The sequence below is a fragment of the Somniosus microcephalus genome, chromosome 5 (assembly GCF_052327205.1).
Source record: "Somniosus microcephalus isolate GS21.2 chromosome 5, FLI_Smic_1.0, whole genome shotgun sequence".
Lineage (NCBI taxonomy): Eukaryota > Metazoa > Chordata > Chondrichthyes > Squaliformes > Somniosidae > Somniosus > Somniosus microcephalus.
The window spans coordinates 30,781,982-30,807,152 of NC_140991.1; the positions used below are offsets into that span (position 1 = coordinate 30,781,982).

A 25,171-nucleotide genomic window follows, 5' to 3' on the forward strand; every position below is an offset into this window, starting at 1 on the left:
TAGAAATAACAGAGGCAAAAAAATGTGCGACTGGCACAAGACTTCTATTAAACAAATGGATGGGGAGGGTCATCTACACACATGGCATCATTTGTCCAGAAGTGATTTTTCCCCCTTAAACTGGTGAAAAAGGAGAATGAATTATTATGGCACTTTCGGAAACCAATTATCAAGCAGTCCCAAGAAGCTACAGGGTAATGCTACTTTGCCCCAATGTGCCGTCACACTAACCTAATAAGAGCATACTTATTGTACTGGACAATTCCATTTCTTACACCAGATACCAATGGAATCTCTGAGCAAGGGTCAATTTAATGGCAAATAGTGCTTTAGTATGGCGTTGTATTAACTACTTTGAGGCTACCCAAACCGATGTTACATAGGGCTATTATGCCCACCTGTGTTCAAATATCAAACTGGCAACTGAACCTATTTTGACCTCCTTCACTGCCCAATTGTGTCCTAATTTAACTCTCAATCCTATATTTAAGTTACTGCTATTTTATCGAACTAATCCAGCTAAAGCACATCCGGGGAGTCCAGAACCAGGTGTCATAGTCAAAGGATAAGGGGTAAGCCATTTAGGGCTGAAATGAGGAGGAATTTCTTCACCCAGAGAGTGGTGAACCTGTGGAATTCTCTGCCACAGAGGGCAGTGGAGGCCAGTTCATTAAATATATTCAAGAAAGAGTTGGATATGTTTCTTGAGGCTAAAGGGATTAAGGGATATGGGGAGAAGGCAGGGACAGGGTACTGAATTTGGATGATCAGCCATGATCTCATTGAATGGCGGAGCAGGCTCGAAGGACCGAATGGCCTACTCCTGCTCCTATCTTCTATGTTTCTATCTAATCAAAACAACTGTCTGATAACTTGGCAGCGCATTCCTCCATATATACAGTTTGCAGTATCAATTCAACATAATGCATTAAGGTAGCTCAAGGGCCCAGAATGGAATGGTCTTTTTCTATTGGATACTGTTAATCCATCGGCACTCCATGCATTTACATTCATTTCTTAATGAATATCTTAAAGTTGCACTCACTCAATTAGTTTTATATATTTTAAAAGGAGCAAGTGTGAAAAATTTGTGGATGACCATCACAAGAACAGAGCCAGCTACTGAAATTGTCAGTACACCATGTCACTGCATGAGATGGTGCTAGGAGTTTTGTACAGACATATTTTTATTGAATATACAATAAATCATTTTTTTTTTATATAATGGATTTTCCTAGCAACACCAGTGTTATCTTTGGATCTGGACCACACGGGTAGACATTCTCAGAATATTCACAAATCCAAGGTCAAACCAAAGTACACTTCACTTTATTTTTTCTCCAAAAAAAAAACACTACTCTCAAAACAAATCAATTTTGCTTTTAAATTAAATTTAATGCAGACCTTTTTAGAAAAGGATGCAGGAGCACTGAACAACTACTGTAATTGAAGCCAAAATGAAAGACGTAGAAACCTATTCGAAGTTTTATTTCAGAGATCTTGTTAGCATCAAATAATACTTTATTTAACTCTCCTGCCCATCACACTTTCTCCTGAGAACATAGAAATGGTTTCACCACAGCATAGTCCACGACTACCACAAATGCAGTTCAGTCAATACAATATATTTTTGCAGTGGCTGAAGCCAAGGCCTTCAGTTGCCTTCTTCTTTGAGAGGGGTGTCCTGCCACAGCATATGGTCTCATTTGTTATTCTGGCTGAGGAATGATAGAATTTTTTTTTTAAATCTATATTTATATTGTACTGTATGAAGGGAGTGGCCTTGCCATTGTTACATTGACTTTTTTGAAAAAACATTAACTGATGATTGCCTAATGCTAATATTTTCCTGTATAAAATGGGAATGTATGTTCTTCCCCTTTAAACACGTGCACCAAAACACTACACCAGGATCAACCTGGAGAGAAAAAACAATCTCACACTCTTCTCAATGACAAACTACCTCCTTCCTGAATGTGTTGTTGCCATCAACGCTATGTACTCACCTCTCCCATTATTCCCTGTTCAAAGCTCTTCAATCCAGTTTCTGCTGTGCCTAAAGCATCAAAATCATCCTGATCACTGGTCAAAAGTCACAAATAAAATTCTTTGCAACTGCAATCATAGCATATTCGCCTACTTGGTCCTTCTCAACCTCTCTACTGTGTTTGGCTATATCCTCTTCCAACATCTCTCCTCCATGAGACCACCGTCACTTAGTTCTAGTCCTACCAGTCTCAAAATAGCCAGCATATTTCTTCAATATATAAGGAATCATTTCTAACAACGCTGACCCACTGACAAGCTCCTTGGTGCAATCCCACTCCAGAGACTTAAGCACACAAATCTAAGCTGACACTTCAGTGCAGGACTGAGGGAGTGCTGCACTGTTGGAGGTGCAGTCTTTCAGATGAAACGTTAAACCGAGGCCCTGTCTGCCCTCTCAGGTGGATGCAAAAGATCCCAAGGAACTATTTTGAAGAGGAGCAGGGGCGTTCTCACCGGTGTCCTGGCCAACATTTATCCCTTAAATCATCGTCATCACCAGAAACAGATCATCTGGTCATTACTTCATCCCCTTTTGAGAGATCTTGCTGTGCACCAATTGTCTGCCACGTTTCCCTACATTACAACAGTGACTACACTTCAAAAGTACTTCATTGGCTGTAAAGCGCTTTGGGACATCTTGAGGTCATGAAAGGTGCTAGAATTTTAAAATTGTTTCTCCACCATGCCCATACAGTCATCTCAGAAGTATCAAGATTCTGTCTTTGTCCCCCTTTGTTTTCACGTTCTCTCTGTATAACATTATCCTTAAGCATGGGGTCAACTTCGACGTGTACAATGATGACACTCTGCTCTATCTTTTTTCCAATCACCCTCAACTCTATGACCATCACAGTGCTGTCAGATGGTTTGTCTGACATCAATTCACAAATGATCTAGAAAGTTCATCAATTTTGGCAGATCAAAACCATCCCTCTGGCTCCACCAAAACACGAATACTTTATCCCCGACTTCGCCCCTCCTCAATGCGCAAGCTTGGTGTTCTTTTCCGCCCTCAGCGGAGCTTCAATTCCCATATTCTATTCGTCACCAAGACCACTTGCCTCCACAGTATTACCTGCCTCTAATTTTACCTCACCTGCACCATTGCTGAAACCCTTGGCCACATTTCTGTTGCCTCTATACTTAGCTTCTCCAACACCCACCTTGGTCGCCTCCTAAGCTTCATTCTACATAAACGCCAACACATCAAAAACAATGCTGCCCAGATACACTCCCTTCCTCATCAACCTTTACTGGATCCTGATGCATTTAATACAAAAATACTAATTTCATTAACAAATTCCTCCACAGCCATACCCTATCCTACCTTTGCTTCAGCACAGTCGTAGCAGTCTTGCCTCCGAGCCAGAAGGCTGCTGATTCAAGTTCCACCCCAGAGACTTAAGCCCCTAATCTAGGTTAACACACCAGTGCAGTATTGTCAGAATCTGGCACTACCAGAAGAGCTGTCTTTCAGATGAGACATTAACCTGAGGCTGCGTCTGCCCTCTCAGAAGGACGGATATAAAAGATCCCATGCCACTATTCAAAGAGGAGCAAGGAGTTCTCCCAATGTCCTGGCCAACATTCTGATAATTTATCTCATTGCTGTTTAAGTGACCTTTCGGTGTGCAAATTTGCTGCCACGTCTGCCGACATTAAAACAGTGACTATGATGCAAAATGTACTTCATTAGCCACGAAACGTTGAGAGATGTCCTGAGGATGTGAAAGGGGCTGTATAAGTAAGTTCTCTCTCTTCTTATAACCTATTCCAGCCTCGTGTCTCAATATGCCTTTCTGTTTTGTTTCTCAACTCGAGCAGTTTTGGACACCAACTTATTTCTGCTGCATCTTATGGATTGACTTTCCCCTACGCAACACTGAAATTTTGCAGTGAAAGTTTGGGACTTGCATATGTATATTAGGTCTAAGGTTCCAAGCAGGATATTTTAGCTAAATTATTTGACTAACAGCAAACTTCCTATCTCATTTTGTGATATGAACAAAGTATTTGTGAACTTACTGCCGCAAATAGCTCCCTTTTTGAATAAAATCTGGCTACTCCACGAATTTTTTATTCTATGGTTCATGTATCCCAAGTTGTGCAAATAAAAACTATATATTACCATATTAGTGGCATTGCAATTGCTAAGTGACCTACAGGAAACTTTCTGGTATCCGGCACTGACGGGACCGAGCTGGTGCCGTACCATCAAAACTGCCGTAGAAACCAGAGCTAATGTTAAAACATAGAGCTTTTGAGCTCCGTGTGAATCAACAAACCCTGATGCTTAGCAACAGCTTCAAAACAGTCAGCCGCAGCTTAAAAGCGTCTCTGTAGCTAAGCAACAGCTTCAGCTAGACCTTGCAGAGCCGGACTGGAAAAAAAAAGCAACGAGAAGTAAAAAAAACTTATAGGAAACGGCTCTTGAATTTTGCCGGTAGATAGTGCTTTCCGGACATTTAACCTCCGGTTAAACGAAAGTTTCCTGTATAAGGTAGTGTACTTTTACAGCATAAAAAACCCCACATCTGAATACCACCCCCCACCCAAGAAACACATACACAAATTTGAGAAGTGAAACTCTGATTGCACCCTGAATAATTCACAATATTTTCACTTGCAAGTTTAACAGCGATCTGGGGAGTAGCTCTTCTAGGAGTTAGACATTCACTCACTCACTTGTGGGATGTAATTTTTAAAAAAAAGTTTGGGAGGCATTCAACATCCTCCAAGTCATCAAGAGAAAAACTCTGGCCACAGTGCCTATCTATAGAAGTTGTTTGCCCATCTCTGGTTTCCGAGATGGTGGTGGTGGGCATTCTCCTTGAGCCACTACAGTCCTGGTGATGATGGTGCTCCCACAATGGTGTTGGTTAGGAAATACCAGGATTTTGGTTGGAGAGTCAGTGACATATAGTTTAAAATGCATGGCAAACTTCAAATAATTATCCAATTTTCCCATAAAGGATACATTGGTCTCTGCCTCTGTGGCAAAGCTTTTCATACTTCAACAATGTAAATAAATGTGTGCTAATTCTCTCCTCGCTCCATGACAATTTTAAATTGATGACTCATTACAGTCCCCATCCAAATAAATAGTCATGCCTTATTCATTCTATCAAAACACTTCATTTTAAAAACCTCCAATAAATCTCTTCTTCGCTTTCTCTGCTCCAAGTAGTCCCAAATCCCAAGTATCCATTAGATTAGGCAAGGACAGAGGACAGTATATAGCTTAAAACATTTGGCTGAGGAATGTGTTGGTAAACAAACTATTTTAAATGAGCCTGAGCTCTTTCAACATAGAAATTAATATTCTCCTGTTCCATTGCTAGCTCCAAAAGGCTGGTTCCAAGTATAAGGTGCAGCACATAAACAGTTTTCAAAAGATAGATATTTTACAGGAAAGGTATTGGAAAAAGTAATTTCTTGCCTGTTTCCATCGCATTTTCTGTTGCCTCCAACCCATCCATACTGTCGTCATCTTCGATAACTGTCTTCCCCCTGCTCCGAGACCTGTGATCATAAGAGGTGGTAAGATTACTCGTCAATCACTATAAAGTAGAATGGATCCATCTTGTGGACAAGTAGTTACTTCATCATCTGTACAATCATTTCTGGAACATTATACCAAGATTATTTACATATATCTTGCTAGCTCTCATCAGAATTTTAAACCACATTGACTTGCATTAGGGAATAAAGGGAAATTTGCTGTGAAAATAATTGGCTAACTTAATACTTTTAACCTTTTAGGTATTGTGTATAATCATTCAATGCTTTACAAAATATTATGTACATGCATAGAGAATTACAAATTTATTTTCCCTCCCTTCCCCCCTCTACATTAGAGAAAAAAATCTTATTTCGCTTAGTTCTGTCTTTTACTCTCCTCTCACCCCAGAATACCAAACTTTCCTTGATTGAAGGGTAGGCGCAAGTGAACTGCTCCCAGACCGCAACAATGTTCCTCTGTAACTAGCCATAGAGTAGCCCAATAGACGTTTTTTCTTTTTGCTGTGTTATGAAGTACCATCAGCTTGCCTCTCCTACCCACCCACAGTTAATATTGGGATCCGACAATTTTGATATTTGATCATCTCCAATGAGCAACTATGGCTGTAGTTTTACTGTTCAAAAGAATTCTAGAGCAAAAGACTAAACATTTATCAAAAACATTCACCTTGCAGAACTGTAGCAATCCTGAACAGTTATTTGATATAATTAGATGCCAATTATATTTGATTGATAGCCGATACAGACAGACATTCAGCTTGCACCGCAGACCTGCATGTTCCATTGCCATGGCCTTTATTCCCAAAGGTCTGACACAAATGCTGCATAATTCCTATTTAATGCTCTATGGCAACCAAATATTAATGCAAGTCTGCCATATTGGGCTCAGATACTTGCAGTAATACTCCAGCAGAAGTCTATATTAAAGGCTGCCATTACCTCAGCATCCCATAATCTTTTCTATTCTGCTCACCTAGTCAAGTCTTTTGTGCAGTTTGAAAAATCGCTTGACTTCTTATTTTTCCAATGGAAGAGACAGCCGATGCATATCACACAGCAGCCATTTGTCCTGCACTCAGCATACAGTGTGCACTGCACTTGTCTGGAACCAATTATCATTGCGTAATCAAGAAAACATGAAACTGTTGTGTGCCAAGTGAACTAGCACTACGGTAGGATGGTTTGTTGCCATGATAAACATCATTGTTGCGTTGGCAATTTATGCATATTTAATGAAAAAGAGTGCACTCAGTCACGTGAACAATCTAATATGTTCTTTCAATGTCTGGACTTTCTTCAGTACAAAAAATATAATTTGGTTAATTTTTCATTCTTTATTTGATTTAGAAATGATTTAAATAGAAATGGGTTTTAAACAAGTATCAAGACAATGGCTTCAGCATATGTTGAGTGCCGCAGGCCATCTGTCACAGCCGACACGTACAACGGAGTCAGGCGCCTGGTGCAGAAATACAAGAACTTGTGCAACACCTGGCTCAAATTCTCAGCCCAAAAATGACTGCACTGCCTGCCTGCCAGCCATCCTTAAAGACAGTATAAAGACGACATCACTTGCCCCAAATGTCACAATCCAATTTTGTTTGTTGCCTTCAAGCAGCCGAATAAATAATATCTTCTACTACTTTGAGGGCATTTTCTGATCGCTCGTTCAAGTCCCGGTGGGCTTTTCAATACCCAGACTCTTTGTAACGCCTCATGAATAGTAGCGCTTACGACTGGAAGATTCAACTATCCTCTATTCTTGAGCTCACAACAAACTCACTGCCCTGGTCCTTAAGACTAGGGTTTCTTTTCTCCTTCGAACATCCCCTTTCGAGCCATCCTAAGTTCCCTTATTGAGTCATCTCAAGTTCACACAGTTTAACTAACTTGGAAAGTAGTTGAGAGTCAGAGTTCGACCATGATGATGAAGTTGACCCCATGACCCTCTCTGAATCACTGCTAAATCAGTTTCCACGGATTATTATAATGCCAGGAAGGCCCAGAACCTGAACTCTACTGGAGGTGTAGTATTTCCTCCAGGCTTCACAAAAGTTGCCCTCCGACAAAATGGTGCTACCTTTCTCCTTTTTGAATAGCTGCCAAAAAGGCTTGGCCGGACATATGAAAGTAATTCCCACTCCTGGCCACAGTGCATTCACCAGATTCATCACCTCGAGAGTGATCTTCTGTACGTGCCGCCAGCTGCCAATCTGGGTTACATCAAGTGCTGTCTAGACCACAATATCAAGCTGCATGGCAGGATCCACACTCTACCGCTCTGCCAGGATACAATATTGGTTACCTGTTGTTACATGAACCTGGGTGATGCAAAGCACTGCATTTAATTGGGGTGGACAATACAACAATACACCGTCAGGTAATAATACACCAGTACTATTGAGTGATCTAGAACAGGAACCCACTGTTAAGATTCAGATACTCTCCCGATACTTCGTCATGCCCAACACAAAGGACTTGCATGTGAAAACGGACCTATGCACTGAAATATATCTTGGAAGTGAAGTATTCTGTTATAATGGGCCACGTGACACAAAAATCAACCCTTTCATTTTTGAGACACAGACTGGAAATAATAAATTATCACTAAGCTTTATATCACCTTGATTTGCACACAAACAACACTGGCATGTCATAATTCTCAGGCTACAAACTATAAATCAAATTTATTAATATCAAACTAAACAGAAGCAGGAGAAAACAGAAACCCAGCAGATTTCAGTTAAAGAATCCACAATTTGTCACCAATACATTCAACTCGTTTCAAAATAATAAACAGCTTGAAACTTTATTATTGGAACATGAACACATCCGTGAGGAATAGCTTACATATGAAATTGGGATGTAAACTTGCATATTCAGTATTTTTCTACCAGCCTCAGTTTGTTGAACTGCTTGGTGAAATGGAGAACTCTTTGCTTTGAAGTCCAAACTATGACAAAAAGATGATAGGCAGGTATTACTCGCAATTAATCAAAGCCGACCCTCAAGGAAGCTACTTGGGTACCAGCCGCAGGCTGTTCACCACCACTTACAGCACAAAGCAGAGCAGAGCATCTGGTAAGCAGGGCCCCCCCAATGGGACAGACAATCACAGTTAATGCTTCTTCGCAGGCCTTGTATCCCAGTACACAAAATAGACTGTAAATCTGAGCAGACCTCAGCCCAGTGATTAACTTTATTTTTTTCTATTACCTGAATGGGCCGAGTCTTCTCGCACTTGAACAGTCCACTCAATTCAAATCGCTTTATTGGCATGACAAGGTACATCTTATGTTGCCAAAGCATCGAAAAACATTCATGGTTGTACACAAAAAGACAGATCTATCCATACAGTGTATAAACAGATATATCCCTGAGTGTATAAATATACATTCATATAATTTGTATATACTCTTTCCTTATATTTAGTGGTTGTTCCTCTGTTTATGGCAAGCTGTAACATAGTGTGCCGCTAAGGCTACACAATTTCTCTCTTCTCCTAGTAGGTATGGGAGTTTTTGGTCGTCATTCAAATTTCTGAATTCCGGGCATATTTTTGTGAATTTTGGGTAGACATTCTCCCTTATGCCCTGATGTTTTCTACAAGCTGTGAGGAAGTGCCTCTGTCTCCACCACTCCCTGACTGCAGTAAGAGCATATCCTGTCCTCTCTTGGTAGCCGGGTCTGCCTGTGTCTACCTTTTTCGATCGCCAGGCTATGTTCACTAAGTCTGTACATTGTCAAGGTTTTTCTCAGTTTGCTATCCTTTACCATGGTCAGGTAATCAGCCATGTTGTATTGTCTGTTTAGGGCCAAGTAGCAATTGAGTTTGCTTTGGGTTTTTGTTGTTTCTGTCCAATATGACAGATATTTTTCCTTTTGCTTAGCGACGATTGTGTTGGGTCGAATTCTTTGTGTTACGCTGTCACTGTCCTGGGGCTGGTTATTGTTAGTAGTTACTTCACTGAGTCCCAGGACTAGTTGACTGAGGGTATTCTTCTTTATGGTCCTCTCTTGGCATTTCAGGGCTTCGTAATGATAGCATTGGGAGTTGTGTTATCTGTCTTTTAAAGTATCAAGCTACATACTACTCAACTACAGGAAACTTTTTTTTATCCGGCACCGGCGTGGTGCCGGTTGATCAAAAAGTCTGGATTACAGAGAGGTACATAGAAACATAGAGATAGGAACAGGAGTAGGCCATTCGGCCCTTCGAGCCTGCTCCGCCATTCAATGAGATCATGGCTGATCTTCGTCTGAGATCATAGCTGATCTTACCAGTTCAGTACCCCGTCCCCGCCTTTTCTCCGTAACCCTTAATCCCCTTAGCCTTCAGAAATATATCCAATTCTCTCTTGAAAATATTTATTGAATTAGCCTTCACAGCCCTCTGTGGCAGGGAATTCCACAGGCTCACCACTCTTTGAGTGAAGAAATTCTTCCTCATCTCTGTTTTAAATGATTTGCCCGCTATTTTTAGACTGTGGCCCCTGGTTCTGTGCTCCCCGGCCATTGGAAACATTCTCTCTGAATTCAGCCTGTCCAGGCCTGCCATAATTTTATATGTTTCGATGAGATCCCCTCTCAATCTTCTAAACTCCAGTGAGTACAAGCCCAAACTATTTAATCTCTCTTCGTAGGTCATTCCCGCCATTCCAGGTATCAGCCTGGTGAATCGCCGTTGCACTCTTTCCATGGCAAGAACATCCTTCCGCAGATGGGGCGACCAAAACTGTACACAATACTCCAGATGCGGTCTCACCAGCACCTTGTACAGCTGTAGTAAGGTATCCCTATTCCTATACTCGAACCCCCTTGATATGAAGGCCAACATACCATTTGCCTTCTTAATCGCCTGTTGCACCTGCATGCTCTCCTTCAGTGACTGGTGCACAAGAACACCCAGGTCCCTCTGCACTTCCCCATCTCCCAATCTATTGCCATTTAGATAATAATCTACCCTCCTGTTTTTACCCCCAAAGTGGATAACCTCACATTTATCCACATTATAGTACATCTGCCACGTATCCGCCCATTCCCCCAACCTGTCCAAATCGCACTGTAGCCTCCTGACATCCTCATCAGAGCCCACCCCTCCTCCTAGTTTAGTGTCGTCAGCGAATTTGGAAATATTGCATCCAATTCCCTGATCCAGATCATTTATATATATTGTGAACAGCTGGGGTCCCAGGACAGATCCTTGCGGCACCCCGCTGGTCACTGCCTGCCACTCCGAAAACGAGCCGTTTATTCCAACTCTCTGTTTTCTATCCGCCAGCCAGTTCTCTATCCACGTTAATACTTTGCCCCCAATCCCATGAGCCTTAATTTTGCATGATAATCTTTTGTGTGGAACCTTATCGAAGGCTTTCTGGAAGTCAAGGTACACCACATCCACTGGCTCTCCCCCATCTATTTTACCAGTTACTTCCTCAAAAAATTCCAGCAGATTAGTCAAACACGATTTACCCTTTGTAAATCCATGTTGACTCTGTCCGATCCTTTCCCCATTTGTCAAGTGCTCCGCTATTTTATCCTTAATAATGGACTCTAGCATTTTGCCCACAACCGATGTAAGGCTTACTGGTCTATAATTCCCTGCTTTCTCTCTACCCCCCTTTTTAAATATTGGGGTAACATTAGCTACCCTCCAATCCACGGGTACTGTTCCCGAGTCAATGGAGTTCCGGAAGATGATCCTTAGAGCATCTGCTATCTCCAGGGCCACCTCCTTAAGTACCCTAGGATGTAGTTTATCAGGCCCCGGGGATTTGTCGGCCTTCAGTCCCCTCAACTTACCCAACACCATATCCCTAGAGATACTAATTTCTGTCAGCTCCTCCCTCTCATTAGTCCCTATGTTTGCCGATATTCCTGGGAGGTTATTTGTGTCCTCCTTTGTGAATACAGAACCAAAGTATGAGTTTAATTGGTCTGCCATTTCCTTATTCTCCATTATATATTCTCCCGAATCGGACTGCAAGGGACCGACTTGGGATTTTACCAGTCTTTTCCTCCTGATATACCGATAAAAGCTTTTGCAGTCTGTCTTTATGTTTGCTGCAAGTTTACTTTCGTATTCTATTTTCCCCTTCCTGATTAATCCCTTTGTCCTCTTTTGCTGTATCTTGTACTGCCCCCAATCTTCCAGTCTGGTGCTTTTTTTTGCCAGTTGATATGCCCTTTTTTTTGATTTTATGCTGTCCCTAATTTCCCTCGTTATCCACGGTTGAGTCACCTTTTTAGGTTTATTTTTATGCCAAACCGGTATAAACATGTTCTGGAATTCTTCCATTCTATCTTTGAATGCTTGCCATTGTCTCTCCACTGTCAATCCCCCCAGAAACACCACCCAATCAATCTTACCCAATTCCCGTCTCATACCCTCGTAATTCCCTTTATTTAAGTTCTGGACCTTAGTCTCTGATTCAATTTCCTCACTCTCCATCTCGACTGAGAGCTCGATCATATTATGATCGCTCTGACCCAAGGGGCCTCGTACAAGAAGATTGCTGATAAGTCCCTTCTCATTGCACAATACCCAGTCTAAAATGGCCTGATCTCGAGTCGGCTCCTCGACATATTGGTCCAGATAACCGTCCCGAAAACATTCCAGGAATTCCTCCTCCTCAGAATTTTTACTAATTTGGGTAGTCCAATCAATATGTAAATTAAAGTCACCCATGATGACAGCTGTGCTCTTATCGCACGCTTCTCTAATTTCCCTTTTTATGCCTTCCCTCACCTCCATATTACTATTTGGAGGCCTATATATCACACCCACTAACGTTTTCCTCCCCTTGCTATTTCTCATTTCTACCCATACAGATTCCGTTTCATCCGAGTTAATATCCATCCTTTCCATTGCATTAATCCCCTCCTTTACCAGCAATGCTACCCCACCTCCCCTACCTTTTTGCCGATCCTTCCTAAATATTGTATATCCCTGGATGTTAAGTTCCCAGCCTTGCCCACCCTGCAGCCACGTTTCTGTAATCCCAATCAAATCATACTTGTTTACCTCTATTTCCGCAACTAATTCATCCACCTTGTTCCTAATGCTTCTAGCATTAAGATACAAAGCCTTCAGGCTTGCTTTTTTCACACTCTCATTATGAATTAGTTTGGCCCTTTGTGTTTCTCTCCTTTGCTTATTGCTTCTCACCTTTCTACCATCTATTTCTGACTTCATATGACTTCCCTCTTTTCCACTACCTAGGTTCCCATCCCCCTGCCAAATTAGTTTAAATCCTCCCGAACCGCCCTAGAAAATATTACCCCGAGGACATCGGCTCCCTCACAGTTCAGGTGTAGACCGTCCCCTTGGTACAGGTCACTCCTCCCCAAGAACTGGTTCCAATGCCTCAAGAATTTAAATCCCTCTCCCTTGCACCACTGCTCAAGCCACGTATTTAGCTTATCTATCTTACTCTCTCTAAACTTATTAGCTCGTGGCACTGGTAGCAATCCAGAGATTACTACTTACCAAGGTACAGGAGCCCTGGTTACACGGCACTTGTGCAGGAGTCCCGGTTACACGGCCACAGATCCAGGAGTCCCTGTTGCACGGCCGCAGGTGCAGGAGCCCCGGTTACACGGCCACTAATATATAGTAAAACTTACCTGAACCTACTCCTGAATTTTGCCGGTTAAGAGGGGTTTCCGGATATTTAGGTGCCGGTTAAAAGAGAGTTTCCTGTATGTTGATTCCCTCCAATACAGAGAAATGAGTCAGCAGGGAATTTCGCCCTAAAATTCAGTTCGTAGGGGCCTTTTAAAGTGGTTACAAAGCTGGCACTCTATATTTAATATTGACTTTGTAGAGTCTCTTACGGCATGAAACAGGGTAGGCCTCTGATCAACAATGCACACTTCCTTACACAATTGTAGCCTAGCATGCAACACGTCATATCCCCTTACATGCACTACCGCTTCCCCAATGACTCAATGTAAAACTCTTGCCATAGTCTTTAAATCCCTCCATGTCCTCCCCACCCCCCATCATCTCCATAACCTCTAGTCCTACAACTACTCCTCCGATTTTACATTCCAATTTTACTACTCATTCCCCTCATCCCACCACAGGTGACCGTGCCTTCAAAAACCTGTGGAACTCCCGAGTTCCCTCCCTAAAACCATCCACCTCCCACTTGTCCTTTTAAAACCCTCCGTAAAACTCACTTCTTGGACCAAGCTTTTGGAAACCGCATCCTCATCTCTCCACTGCGTCAGTTTTCCTTATATCTCGGAAGTACCTTGGAATGTTTTTGTGTTAAAGGTGCAAGCTGCTGCTGCTGGATTTGAGAGAATCAGTTTTCCAATAAAATTGAAATCTTCAAATTAATTGCTTCAATGATATTTTCCTCAATTATCTTTCATTCATTGGCCCGTTATTTGTGATCAGCAGTGAAGCAAAGGCGCTTGCCCCAAAGAAAGACTCTCACAAAGATCTCGCGATCTTTGTGGCGAGAAGTTTGCCTTTTTCGAGATTCAAGGGATTTCAGCGCTCTGTAGTGCGATGCTGCAGTAATGTCAACAAGCTGTCTAAACAGCCAATCATATTGCAGAATTCTCAGACAGGAATCAAGGAAACAAGAAACTGCTTTTACCTGGACTTTTTAAAAATGTTAGAGTGCGAAATAAAGATTGAGACTCTCACATGGTATGGTAGAAGCTAAAAAGATCATTAACAAACTTGAATTTCTTTTAAAATTTTGAAATTGTAATTTTTAATTGTAATGGGAAAAATCGGACAATCCAAATATAAAAATTTGTTTTTAAGGGCCAAAACATTTGTTTACCAGTCAATACGCTGTTAAACCCCCAGTTACACCTATTCAAACAAGGCTTGGAAGTTCGCAGTCATTACCCACTACAAATTCCAGCCCATTATATTCCAGACAATAACCACCTCACCCATGGAATTTTATTCATCCACCTAGCTCAGGCAACTGTGTTGCACTCTAAAACAACATTGCCCCTTGGTAAAAAGAGAGAAATGAAATAAAACAAAAATGGAATTTGACTTTTTCCAGTTACTGCAAACCAGTGGCCCTGAACAAAGGATGTCAGAATTTTCACTAAACTATGCTCTGTACAAATAAACTCAACACCTTTGCAGTGGGAATATCATTGCGACTCTAGGATAAGCTCACAATAGATTTAATGTTACAGTCCAAAAAGGGACACTCATTGCAGGTCAAGTTATTTAAGTTTTCATAAAAACTGCACCCAATTTATTCAAACTATACCTGCATAATGATTCAGCAAGTTTATCCAATGTGTAGCTGAGTGATACTGGCTAGGAAGGTCCCAAGTTCAATGCCTGTTCTATGAAACAGGATTGTGTTTTCCAGGAGCCATGCTAAGCTTCCTTATAACCCCTCCGTCAAAGTGATCTTATGATTCCTCCTAGCAACTTGACTATAACTGAAGTCAAATTAATGGGCCATTTCCTGGTTCTGACTTATAGCCCATTATAAATATAGGCATCACATGGGCCTTCCTCCATAGACTAGAACATTCCAGACCTCAATGAGCTAGCAAATTTATGTGCAAGTGGCTCACATTGCATAGCACCCTTTTCTTGAGCATCCTTGGGTGAATGCTGTCAGGGCCAGCAGCCTAATCTGTTTTACGAGCTAGCGAGGACTATGTCTGTATTCACCTTAATATACTCAATTTTAGCATCAAGCCTATATTGTATTGGTAACCCAACATCATCTTCACGAGTAGAAACTGATGCAAAATGGCCATTTTAAAAACTCTGCAAAATCCTGGGACTCCACCTGAATGTGTCCTGGAATCCTTCAATGATCCTATACAGTTATCAATGGCCACCTGACTCCCAACATAGCTGAAAAAGACCTTGCTATGCTGACCACTTATCCACTATCCTCTAGTCCAATGTCCTTTTGGCTCAGCTTTTGCAGCAGTCAGCTGAGTTTCATACCTATTCCAGTTCTCCTGAAAACTACTTTTTAGCTTTAGACTTTGGACATGACCAGAAAGCCAATTCGGTTTTGTTTAACCATGTGCCATTCTTTTAGCCCTATGGATATACATGGCTTCCTCGGTGGACAAATGCTTTTAAAAGCATTCTACAGTATTTTTCTTCAGTGCTGCTATTATCTCCACCTGGTAGGGCCATACAGTCAATCTTATCCAAGCCATCTGTGTCAATTTAGCCTCTTGTAATCTGGTACGAACATTACATTTCAGCAGCATTGGATTAGTTGATCAACGTTCAACCTGATAAAATTACTGCTGCACAGGTGCTCTTCCGTGTAGACGACAGATACTGCATCGGGTCAGTACTAAAAACGAGGTTCAGTACCCTTAAACTTCTTCCCTAACTTAATCTATTTAATCTCAGTAATATATATCGTATGGCATATAAAATGGCCACCCTACATGTTTTAGGAAAATATGCCCCGATATAATACAAGTGTCATAGGCCTCAAAACTAGACTCACTGCTATCATTTCATACACAATTTTTAGGACCTGTAACCAGAGTGCTGATTGATTCTTGATTATGAGTAAATGCACTTGAAAATTCTCCTGCTTTACAGATATTGTATTGCTCAACTTAGTCACTGGTCTACTTCCCAATATACTAGTTTTTTTTTACTGTTTTATTCTCGACAGTTAATTTTGGAGGCTCGCACAAGTTTGAGCAGCAAACTCTGTGGTGGATGGGACTTAATAAAAGAACCAGAGTCTATAGCAAAAACTCCTCTTCTCACCATTCCACTTCCCACCCCACCCCCACCGTATGGCAGAAAACCTCCCTCCTTACTGGAGTCTGCTAACCTTTTCCTTATTATCCTACCACCCAAGCTGTCTGTCGCATCTGAATTAGCAATTCAGAAAGTGACCAAACTCAAAAAGTAGCAGCACTCCATCAATCAGCCAGTGGGAGGCATAAGGCCTTCAAAAGGGGGATGTCAACAGACTGAACTTGAATAAGCTGGACTAGCTATCACCATTCTCTTGGATAATAAGACAGACAATGACAATTCGGTTGATAAATTACCAGTCACAGGACTCAATACAAATTGTAGGGAGCTTTATAAGGTTAATTTTCACCAGCTATCCAGAGTACAGCCACCAAGACACGAGTTAAACTCCACGTTATGCATTTCAGGCTTAAGTAAATGGTAGAACCAATGTGGAATATATGGAGGATTTTCAACAGCAACATGATATAAGTGAGATCCTCACTCATTGAGTGCATTGTTCAGCGATCAACATGCTGCGCGATTTAGTATTGTCTATTTTCTTGTGAGCAATAAAACCGATGACTGCAAGATTTAAAACTTCCATTATCAGGCATCACGATTCATAAATCCATGGGCTTGAATTTCCGATCGGAGGCTTCATGCAGGCGGATGCCTCTGGTTGGAAAAAATCTCCGCACTTACCTGCTGGCTCCGTAGGTCCTGAGGCTTGCGATCCCGGGCCTCTGCTCTATGAAACGCGCAGAGGTCCAGGTATCCCAGGGGCGCATGCAGTTCACAAGCTTTCCTGGGATCACGTGGGCCATGGGGAACCAAAGAAAGGAATCCCCCTGCACACTTTTGACAGGTCTGTAGGGATAGAACTATATGAATGGAGATCACTTAACAGTAAAACGTAAAATAATTGTTTTTAAATCATATTCAAAATGAATTAAAATGACATTAAGTATTTTAAACAAAAAATTAATTTTTTGAAAAAATTATTATGGGGCTAAAAAATAAAATTCTCTTTTAAAAAGTATTTTAAAATTATAAATCAGTGAAAAACAATTTTTTTTTATTTTTTAAAAACACTTATGCTGGAAAAAGCAGGCCATACGCCTCCTTTTACCAGGCATAAGATATTTAAAGGTATTCAACAGGCAAAGTTGTGCAGAAAGCGCAACTCCCTGTCCGTGGAGGCCCATCTCCCATGCAGGCGTGCGATCTGTCAAGAGCATGCGCTTCACATGCCTAAACCCAGCATTTGCGCAGCCCCTATGGGTGCGTACACACCCATGGGGGTAGGAAAATCCGGCCCCATATGTTTGTCCTGTTACAATAGGTGGGGTCCATTCAAAAACACGAAACATTTCCCTCCTATCTAACCCATATAACTTAAAATCTGCAAACTTGTAGTTAAAAACTTCTGTTTTATGAAAAATATAGTTGAAACTAAACAATGTGACTCAGGTAAGCCTCTCCCTCCCGGTAAATATATTGTGATTAAACTTTGTACCTAAATATTCATGTTATTCATTTAATTACACAATACCTTTCTGCTGATGACTCATCTGGATATGTGTAAGCAGATATGAAATACATGAACAAGGATGATATTGCATTGGCACTGCAGTGACAAACACAGGCACAATCCAAGATGCAGCAGATTCTGATGCTGATCGAGTGCCTGTGCCGGTTCTTTGAATGAACTATCCAATTAGCACTGCCCCGCTCTTTCCCCATAGACCTGCAAACTTTTCCTTTGAGTATATATCCAATTCTCTTTCTGGCAGTACATTCCCGATAATCATAACTCGCTGCGTTAAAAAAAAAACTCCTGGTCACCCCGATGGTTAAATCTGTGTCCTGGTTACCAACCCTCTTGCCAGTGGAAAGTTTTTCCTTATTTACTCTATCAAACCCCCCATCTTAGCATGCCAACATAATGTGACAAATGGTGTATTATCAGAAATATGGATTGTTATTCAGGCTAAGGACACTGGCTAGCTGTTAAATGCAACATTCTGTAACACAGGTAAATTAACTGAGCTATGCAAGTCGAGATAAGGGCTCCCCAGTTGCAAGTTGTGTTGTATGACTAAATGCTCAACAGTACTTGCCCAAAATATACAATGCACCACAAGGTGAAATTTGAGGCGGATACAACGCTCACTTTCCTGCTCAAGAAAAGCCCGTTTTTCTTTTGTGAACTTACAGTAATTCAATTCACAATGCTCCAACATAATGTGTATTTTATTTTTAAAAATCTGGTTACTACCATAAGTCACATATAGGTCACACTTGTTATTTAAAAAAAAAACTCAGTTTAACTTGAGGATGAAGTCCATTATACAAGATAATTTTCTTTTACCGGGAGCAAAGGGAAGGAAGACTCGAATGTAGGTCAGGACCTATACGGGCACCAATATGGTATATGTAGACCTCCACACATCAATTTCATGAAGTTCACAGCAGGATGTAAATTTATCAAACAATTGCCTTGATTATATCCAGATTTTTCAAAATGCATCTAAAATGATGTCAGATAGGCAGATGTACAGAAAAATTTAACAATGGACTGAAACCAATGGCTACTCAAATCACAATGAAGCTAATCTTTTAACTAAAGCAATCTTGATTCCATTCTTCATTGTTAAGATGAATACTATAGGAAGGATAAAAATGACCACTTATCCACATGTCTGAGACACATAAAATAATGTTTGAACTAATCAAGACTATCTATCTAGAGACCATGGACTAGATTAGGACTCAAAAGGAAACACATCAGCCCCTTAAATTGTTTTAAACATCTGAGCATCTGAAGCCAATTCAGCTGCATCTAATTTGACCGGGACAGATGACCAATTTCCCGTACCTGTCCTATCTACTATTTTTACAATCACATTTACACCTGATGGAGAACACATGTACTCCTCCCATTATAAAATTGCTATTATCAAGTGGGTAGTTATTAAAAAATTTAAATGCTGTAATGCACCGAAGCATTTTTTTAAAACTTTTTTTTGGAGGGGGTGCAAGATATTGCTAATCAAGGCAACATAAGAAATAGAAGCAGGAGTAGGCCATTTGGCCCTTTGAGCCTGCTCCACCATTCACTAAGATCATGGCTGATCTTCTACCTCATCTCCACTTTCCTGCACTATCCCCATATCCCTCGATTCCCTTAATATTCAAAAATCTATCGATCTCTGACTTGAATATACTCAACGACTGAGCCTCCACTGCCCTCTGGGGTAGAGAATTCCAAAGATTCACCACCCTCTGAGTAAAGAAATTTCTCATCTCAGTCCTAAATGGCCAACCCCTTATTCTGAGACTGTGACCACCTGGTTCTAGACTCCCCAGCCAGGGGGAACATCCTCCCTGCATCTACCCTGTCAAGTCCTGTAAGAATTTTGTATGTTTCAATGAGATCACCTCTCATTCTTCTAAACTCCAGAGAATATAGGCCTAGTCTACTCAATCTCTCCTCATAGGACAATCCCCCCTCCCCAGAAACCAGTCTGGTGAACCTTCGTTGCACTCTCTCTATGGCAAGTATATCCTTCCTTAGGTAAGGAGACCAAAACTGTACACAATACTCCAGATGTGGTCTCACCAGGGCCCTATATAATTGCAGCAAGACGTCTTTACTCTTGTACTCAAATCCTCTTGTAATAAAGGTCAACAAACCATTTGCTTTCCTAATTGCTTGCTGTTCCTGCATGTTAACTTTCATTGATTTGCATACAAGGACACCCAGGTCCCTCTGAACACCAACATTTCCCAATCGCTCACCATTTAAAAAATACTCTGGTTTTCTATTTTTCCTACCAAAGTGGATAACTTCACATTTCCCCACATTATATTCCATTTGCCATGTTCTTGCCCACTCACTTAGCCTGTCTATATCCCCTTGAAGCCTCTTTGCATCCTCCTCACAACTTTAAATTCCCACCCAGCTTTGTATCATCAGCAAACTTGGATATATTATATTTGGTCCCTTCATCCAAATCATTGATGTAGAATATGAATAGCTGAGGCCCAAGCACCGATTCTTGCAGCAACCCACTAGCTACAGCCTGCCAGCCCGAAAATGACCCGTTTATTCCTACTCTCTGCTTTCAGTCAGTTAACCAATCCTCAATCCATGCTAGTATATTATCCCCAATCCCATGAGCACTAATTTTGTTTCATAACCTCTTGTGTGGCACCTTATCAAATACCTTCTAAAAATCCAAATACACCACATCCACTGGTTCCCCCTTATCTATTCTGCTAGTTACAACCTCAAAAACACTAGCAGATTTGTCAAACACGATTTCCCTTTCATAAGTCAGTGTTGACTCTGCCCAATCCTATTATTTTCTAAGTGCCCTGTTACCATGTTCTTAATAATAGATTCTAGCATTTTCCCTACTACTGATGTCAGGTTAACTTGTCTGTAGTTACCCATTTTCTTTCTCCCTCCTTTCTTAAATAGTGGGGTTACATTTGCTACCTTCCAATCCACGGGAGCCGTTCTAGAATCTATGGAATTTTGGAAAATGTCAACCATTGCATCCACTATCTCTATAGCCACCTCTTTTAAAACCCTAGGTTGTAGGCCATCAGGCCCAGGGGATTTATCGGCTTTCAGCCCCATTAATTTCTCCAGTGCTTTTTTTTTTACTACTGTAATACTAATTTCGGTCAGTTCCTCATTCTCACTAGAGCCTTGGTTCTCTACTATTTCTGGGAAGATTTTTGCGTCTTCTGCCATGAAGACAGACACACACAGTATTTGTTTAATTTCTCTGCCATTTCCTTATTCCCCATTATAATTTCTCCTGTCTCAGCCTGTAAGGGACCCAACATTTACTATCTTTTCCTTTTTACATACCGATTGAAGCTTTTAAAGTCTGTTTTTATGTCTCTCGCTAGTTTGCTCTCATATTCTATTTTCCCTTTATCAATTTCTTGGACCTCCTTTGTTGAATTCTAAAATCCTCCCAATCCTCAGGCTTACTACTCTTTTTGGCAATATTATAAGCCTCTTCCTTTGATCTAATACTATCTTTAACTTCTCGTTAGCCACGGTAGGACCACTTTTCCTGTGGGGTTTTTGTACCTTAAAAGGAACGTATATTTGTTGTAAATTATGTATTAATTCTTTAAATGCTAGCCATTGCTTCTCTACTGTCATACCTTTTAATGTTGTTTCCCAATCTACCTTAGCCAACTCGCCCCTCATACTTACGTAGTTTGCTTTTAGATTTAAGACCCTAGTTTCAGATTTAACTAAACCACTTTCAAACTTAATATAAAATTCTATCATATTATGGTCACTCTTCCCTAAAGGCCCCTTTACTACAAGGTTATTAAGTAACCCTTTCTCATTGCACAATACTAGATCTAAAATAGCCTGTTCCCTAGTTGGTTCCTCAACATACTGATCAAGAAAACTATCTAGCATACAATCAGGAATTCGCCCTCCACACTATTACTGCACATTTTCCAGTTCTGACAAAGAGTCATCGACCTGAAACATTAACTCTGTTTCTCTCTCAACAGATGCTGCCTGCCTGCATTTTCCAGCATTTTCTGTTTTTATGTCATAACAGGTAGAATGGCTTGGAAGGCTTACTTGTATTCTGCTGCTAAGATGCTGGTTCAAGTGCAGCAGAATACCTGCACAGACTTTGAGGAATTGGGGTGCCCTAAGCTTTGCCAACCTGTACCTAGGCTCCGTGGACTTGAGTAAGCGGCTGGTGTCCAGTGAGATTGTACTCAATATCTAGCAAACAGAAACTCTACCTTGTGTATTTTTTTAATTTGTAAAATTTTAAGCTCTGTGATGGGCTTATGTGCATGTCAGCCATCAAGCTTGCTCCTTCAGTCTACGCGTCGCCACTTCAATCATGGACTCTTCAATCTACCCTCCCCCATACATGTCCCTTAATTATGTTACAGTATAGATTTAAAAAGCTGTTTTTCCTCAAGCCCATTCCCTCAACACACCACATATAATTAATTCTCAATCCACTTAATGTCGCAAGGAAGGCAACCAACCATGCACAGGTAACCCTCACCTGAGCATTCAAACAAAACTCTAGAAAATTAATTCAGCATAACTGATCAGTTGAGGATTCCAATAAAACAAGCATGATTTATGATGTGTTTTCTGATTATTATTATTTTTATTTTTTTTATTTTTTTTTGAGTTTAAGCCTTTTCAAGCATTGTTAAAAGGTAGTCAGGGCTACATTGTGCTGAAGTTGGTACTGGCAGAGCCAACAAAACCAATAGTTTTTCAGACACATGGGCAGTAATAATAGGGGATTTCAACTACCCCAATATTAATTGGGATAAAATTAGTGTGAAGGGTACAGAAGGTGCGAAATTCCTAAAATGTATCCAGGAGAACTTTTTTAGCCAGTATGTAGCAAGCTCAACAAAGTGAGGGGGTGGTTCTGGACTTAAGTTTTAGGGAATGAAGCTGGGCAGGTAGAAGGCGTATCAGTGAGGGAGCATTTTGGTGCTAGTGACCATAATTCTGTTAAATTTAAGGTAGTTATGGAAAAGGATAGACTAGGAATAAAAATTCTAAACTGGGGAAAAGCAAATTTTGCTAAGCTCAGAGGGGATTTAGCCATAGTGGAATGGAAACAGCTACTTGAAGGTAAATCAGTGTCAGAGCAGTGGGAGGCATTCAAGGAGGAGATCTGGAGGGTTCAGACCAAATATGTGCCCTTGAAGAAAAAAGGTGGGACTAACAAATCTAGAGCCCCCTGGATGTCTAGAGACATGCAGGGTAGGATAAAGAAAAAAGGGGAGGCGTATGACAGATACCGAGGGCTAAATACTCCAGAATCTTTAGAGGAGTACAGAAAGTGCAGGGGTGCAATTAAAAATGATATTAGGAAAGCAAAGAGAGCATGAAAAATTCTTGGCAAGTAAAATGAAAGAAAACCCAAAGATGTTTTTATAAATATATTAAGAGTAAGAGGATAACTAAAGAAAGGGTAGGGCCTATTAGAGATCATGAGAGTAATGTGTGTGTGGAGGCGGGAGGCGTCGGTAGGGTTCTTAATGAATACTTTGCGTCTGTTTTCACAAAGGAGAGGGGCGAAGCAGACATTGCTATTGGGGGGGGGGGGGGGGGGTTGGGGGAGTGTGAAATATTAGATGAAATAAACAAACAGTGAGCAAGGAAGTATTTAGCAGCTTTAAAAGTGGATAAATCCCCAGGCCCGGATGAAATGTATCCCAGGCTGTTAAGCGAAGCAAAAGAGGACATAGCAGAGGCCCTGACCATCATTTTTCAATCCTCTCTGGCTTCAGGTGTGGTGCCGGAGGACTGCTAATGTGCTACCATTGTTTAAAAAGGGAGAAAATGATAGACCGAGTAATTACAGGCCAGTCAGCCTAACCTCGGTGGTGGGAAAATTATTAAGAATTCTGAAGGACATGGATTAATCAAGGATAATCAGCACGGATTTGTTATGGGAAGGTTGTGTCTGACAAACTTGATTGATTTTTTTGAGGAGGTAACAGGGAGGGTCGATGAGGGTAGTGTGTTTGATGTAGTGTATATGGACTTTAGCAAGGCTTTTGTTAAGTTTCCACATGGCAGACTGGTCATGAAGTTAAAAGCCCATGGGATCCAGGGCAAAGTGTCAAATTGGATTCAAAACTGGCTCGAAGACAGGAAGCAGAGGGTAATGGTTGATGGGCGTTTTTGTGACTGGAAGGCTGTTTCCAGTGGGTTCCGCAGGGCTCAGTACTAGGTCCCTTGCTTCCTGTGGTATATATCATCTTGACTTGAATATAGGGGGTATGATTAAGAAGTTTGCAGATGACACAAAAATCGACTGTGTGGTTGATACTGAAGAAGAAAGCTGAAGACTGCAGGAAGATATCAATAAATTGGTCAGGTGGGCAGAACAGTGGCAAATGGAATTCAATCCGGAGAAGTGTGAGGTAATGCATTTGGGGAGGGCTAACAAGGAAAGGGAATACACATTAAATGGCAGGACACCGAGTAGTGTAGAGGAACAAAGGGACCTTGGAGTACATGTCCACAGATCCCTGAAGGTAGCAGGCCAAGTAGATAAGGTGGTTAAGAAGGCATACGGAATGCTTGTATTCTATGCCACGGCTAATAAAGGCAAGAGCAGGGGGTTATGCTTCAACTGTATAAAACACTAGTTATGCCTCAGCTAGAGTACTGCGTGCAGTTCTGGTCACCACATTACAGGAAAGATGTGATTGCACTAGAGAGGAGATTTATAAGGAATGTCGCCGGGAGTAGAGAATCTTAGCTATGAGGAAAGACTTGATAGGCTGCGTCTGTTTTCATTGGAACAGAGGGGGCTGAGGGGAGACCTTATTGAGGTGTATAAAATTATGAGGGGCATAGATAAACTGGATAGAAAGGACCTATTTCCCTTAGCAGAGGGGTCAAAAACCAGGGGGCACAGATTTAAAGTAATCGGGGGAAGGTTTAGAGGGGATTTGAGGGGAAATTTCTTCACCCAGATGGTTGTGGGGGTCTGGAACTCACTGCCTGAAAGGGTTGTAGAGGCAGGAACCCTAACCACATTTAAAAAGTACTTGGATGTGCACTTGGGATGCTCTAACCTGCAGGGCTACAGACCAAGAGCTGGGAAGTGGGATTAGGCTGGATAGCTCTTTGTCGGCTGGCGCGGACATGATGGGCCGAAATGGCCTCCTTCCGTGCTGTAACTTTCTATGATTCTATGTGACTCACTAAAAAATCTCAAACGTAGCTTACCCTACACAGTACAATTACTTGGGTCAGTTACTATTTATGAACAAAATTAGCTTGGTAATATTTGCAGACCTTGTGACTTTGAAACTGGAAGTTCT

At 41.3% G+C, this 25,171-nt stretch overlaps 1 protein-coding gene across 9 annotated transcripts in view; it reads right to left on the minus strand.

The window, feature by feature from the left end:
• The window catches only part of LOC147116985 (histone-lysine N-methyltransferase 2C-like), a 432,640-nt gene that overhangs the window by 318,036 nt on the left and 89,433 nt on the right, over nucleotides 1–25,171 (minus strand). For all 9 annotated transcript variants that reach the window (XM_085987500.1, XM_085987501.1, XM_085987507.1 and 6 more), the window contains exon 3: nucleotides 5,489–5,571. In XM_085987500.1, the coding sequence (XP_085843626.1) occupies nucleotides 5,489–5,571 (83 nt within the window). The remainder of the gene's footprint in view (nucleotides 1–5,488; nucleotides 5,572–25,171) is intronic.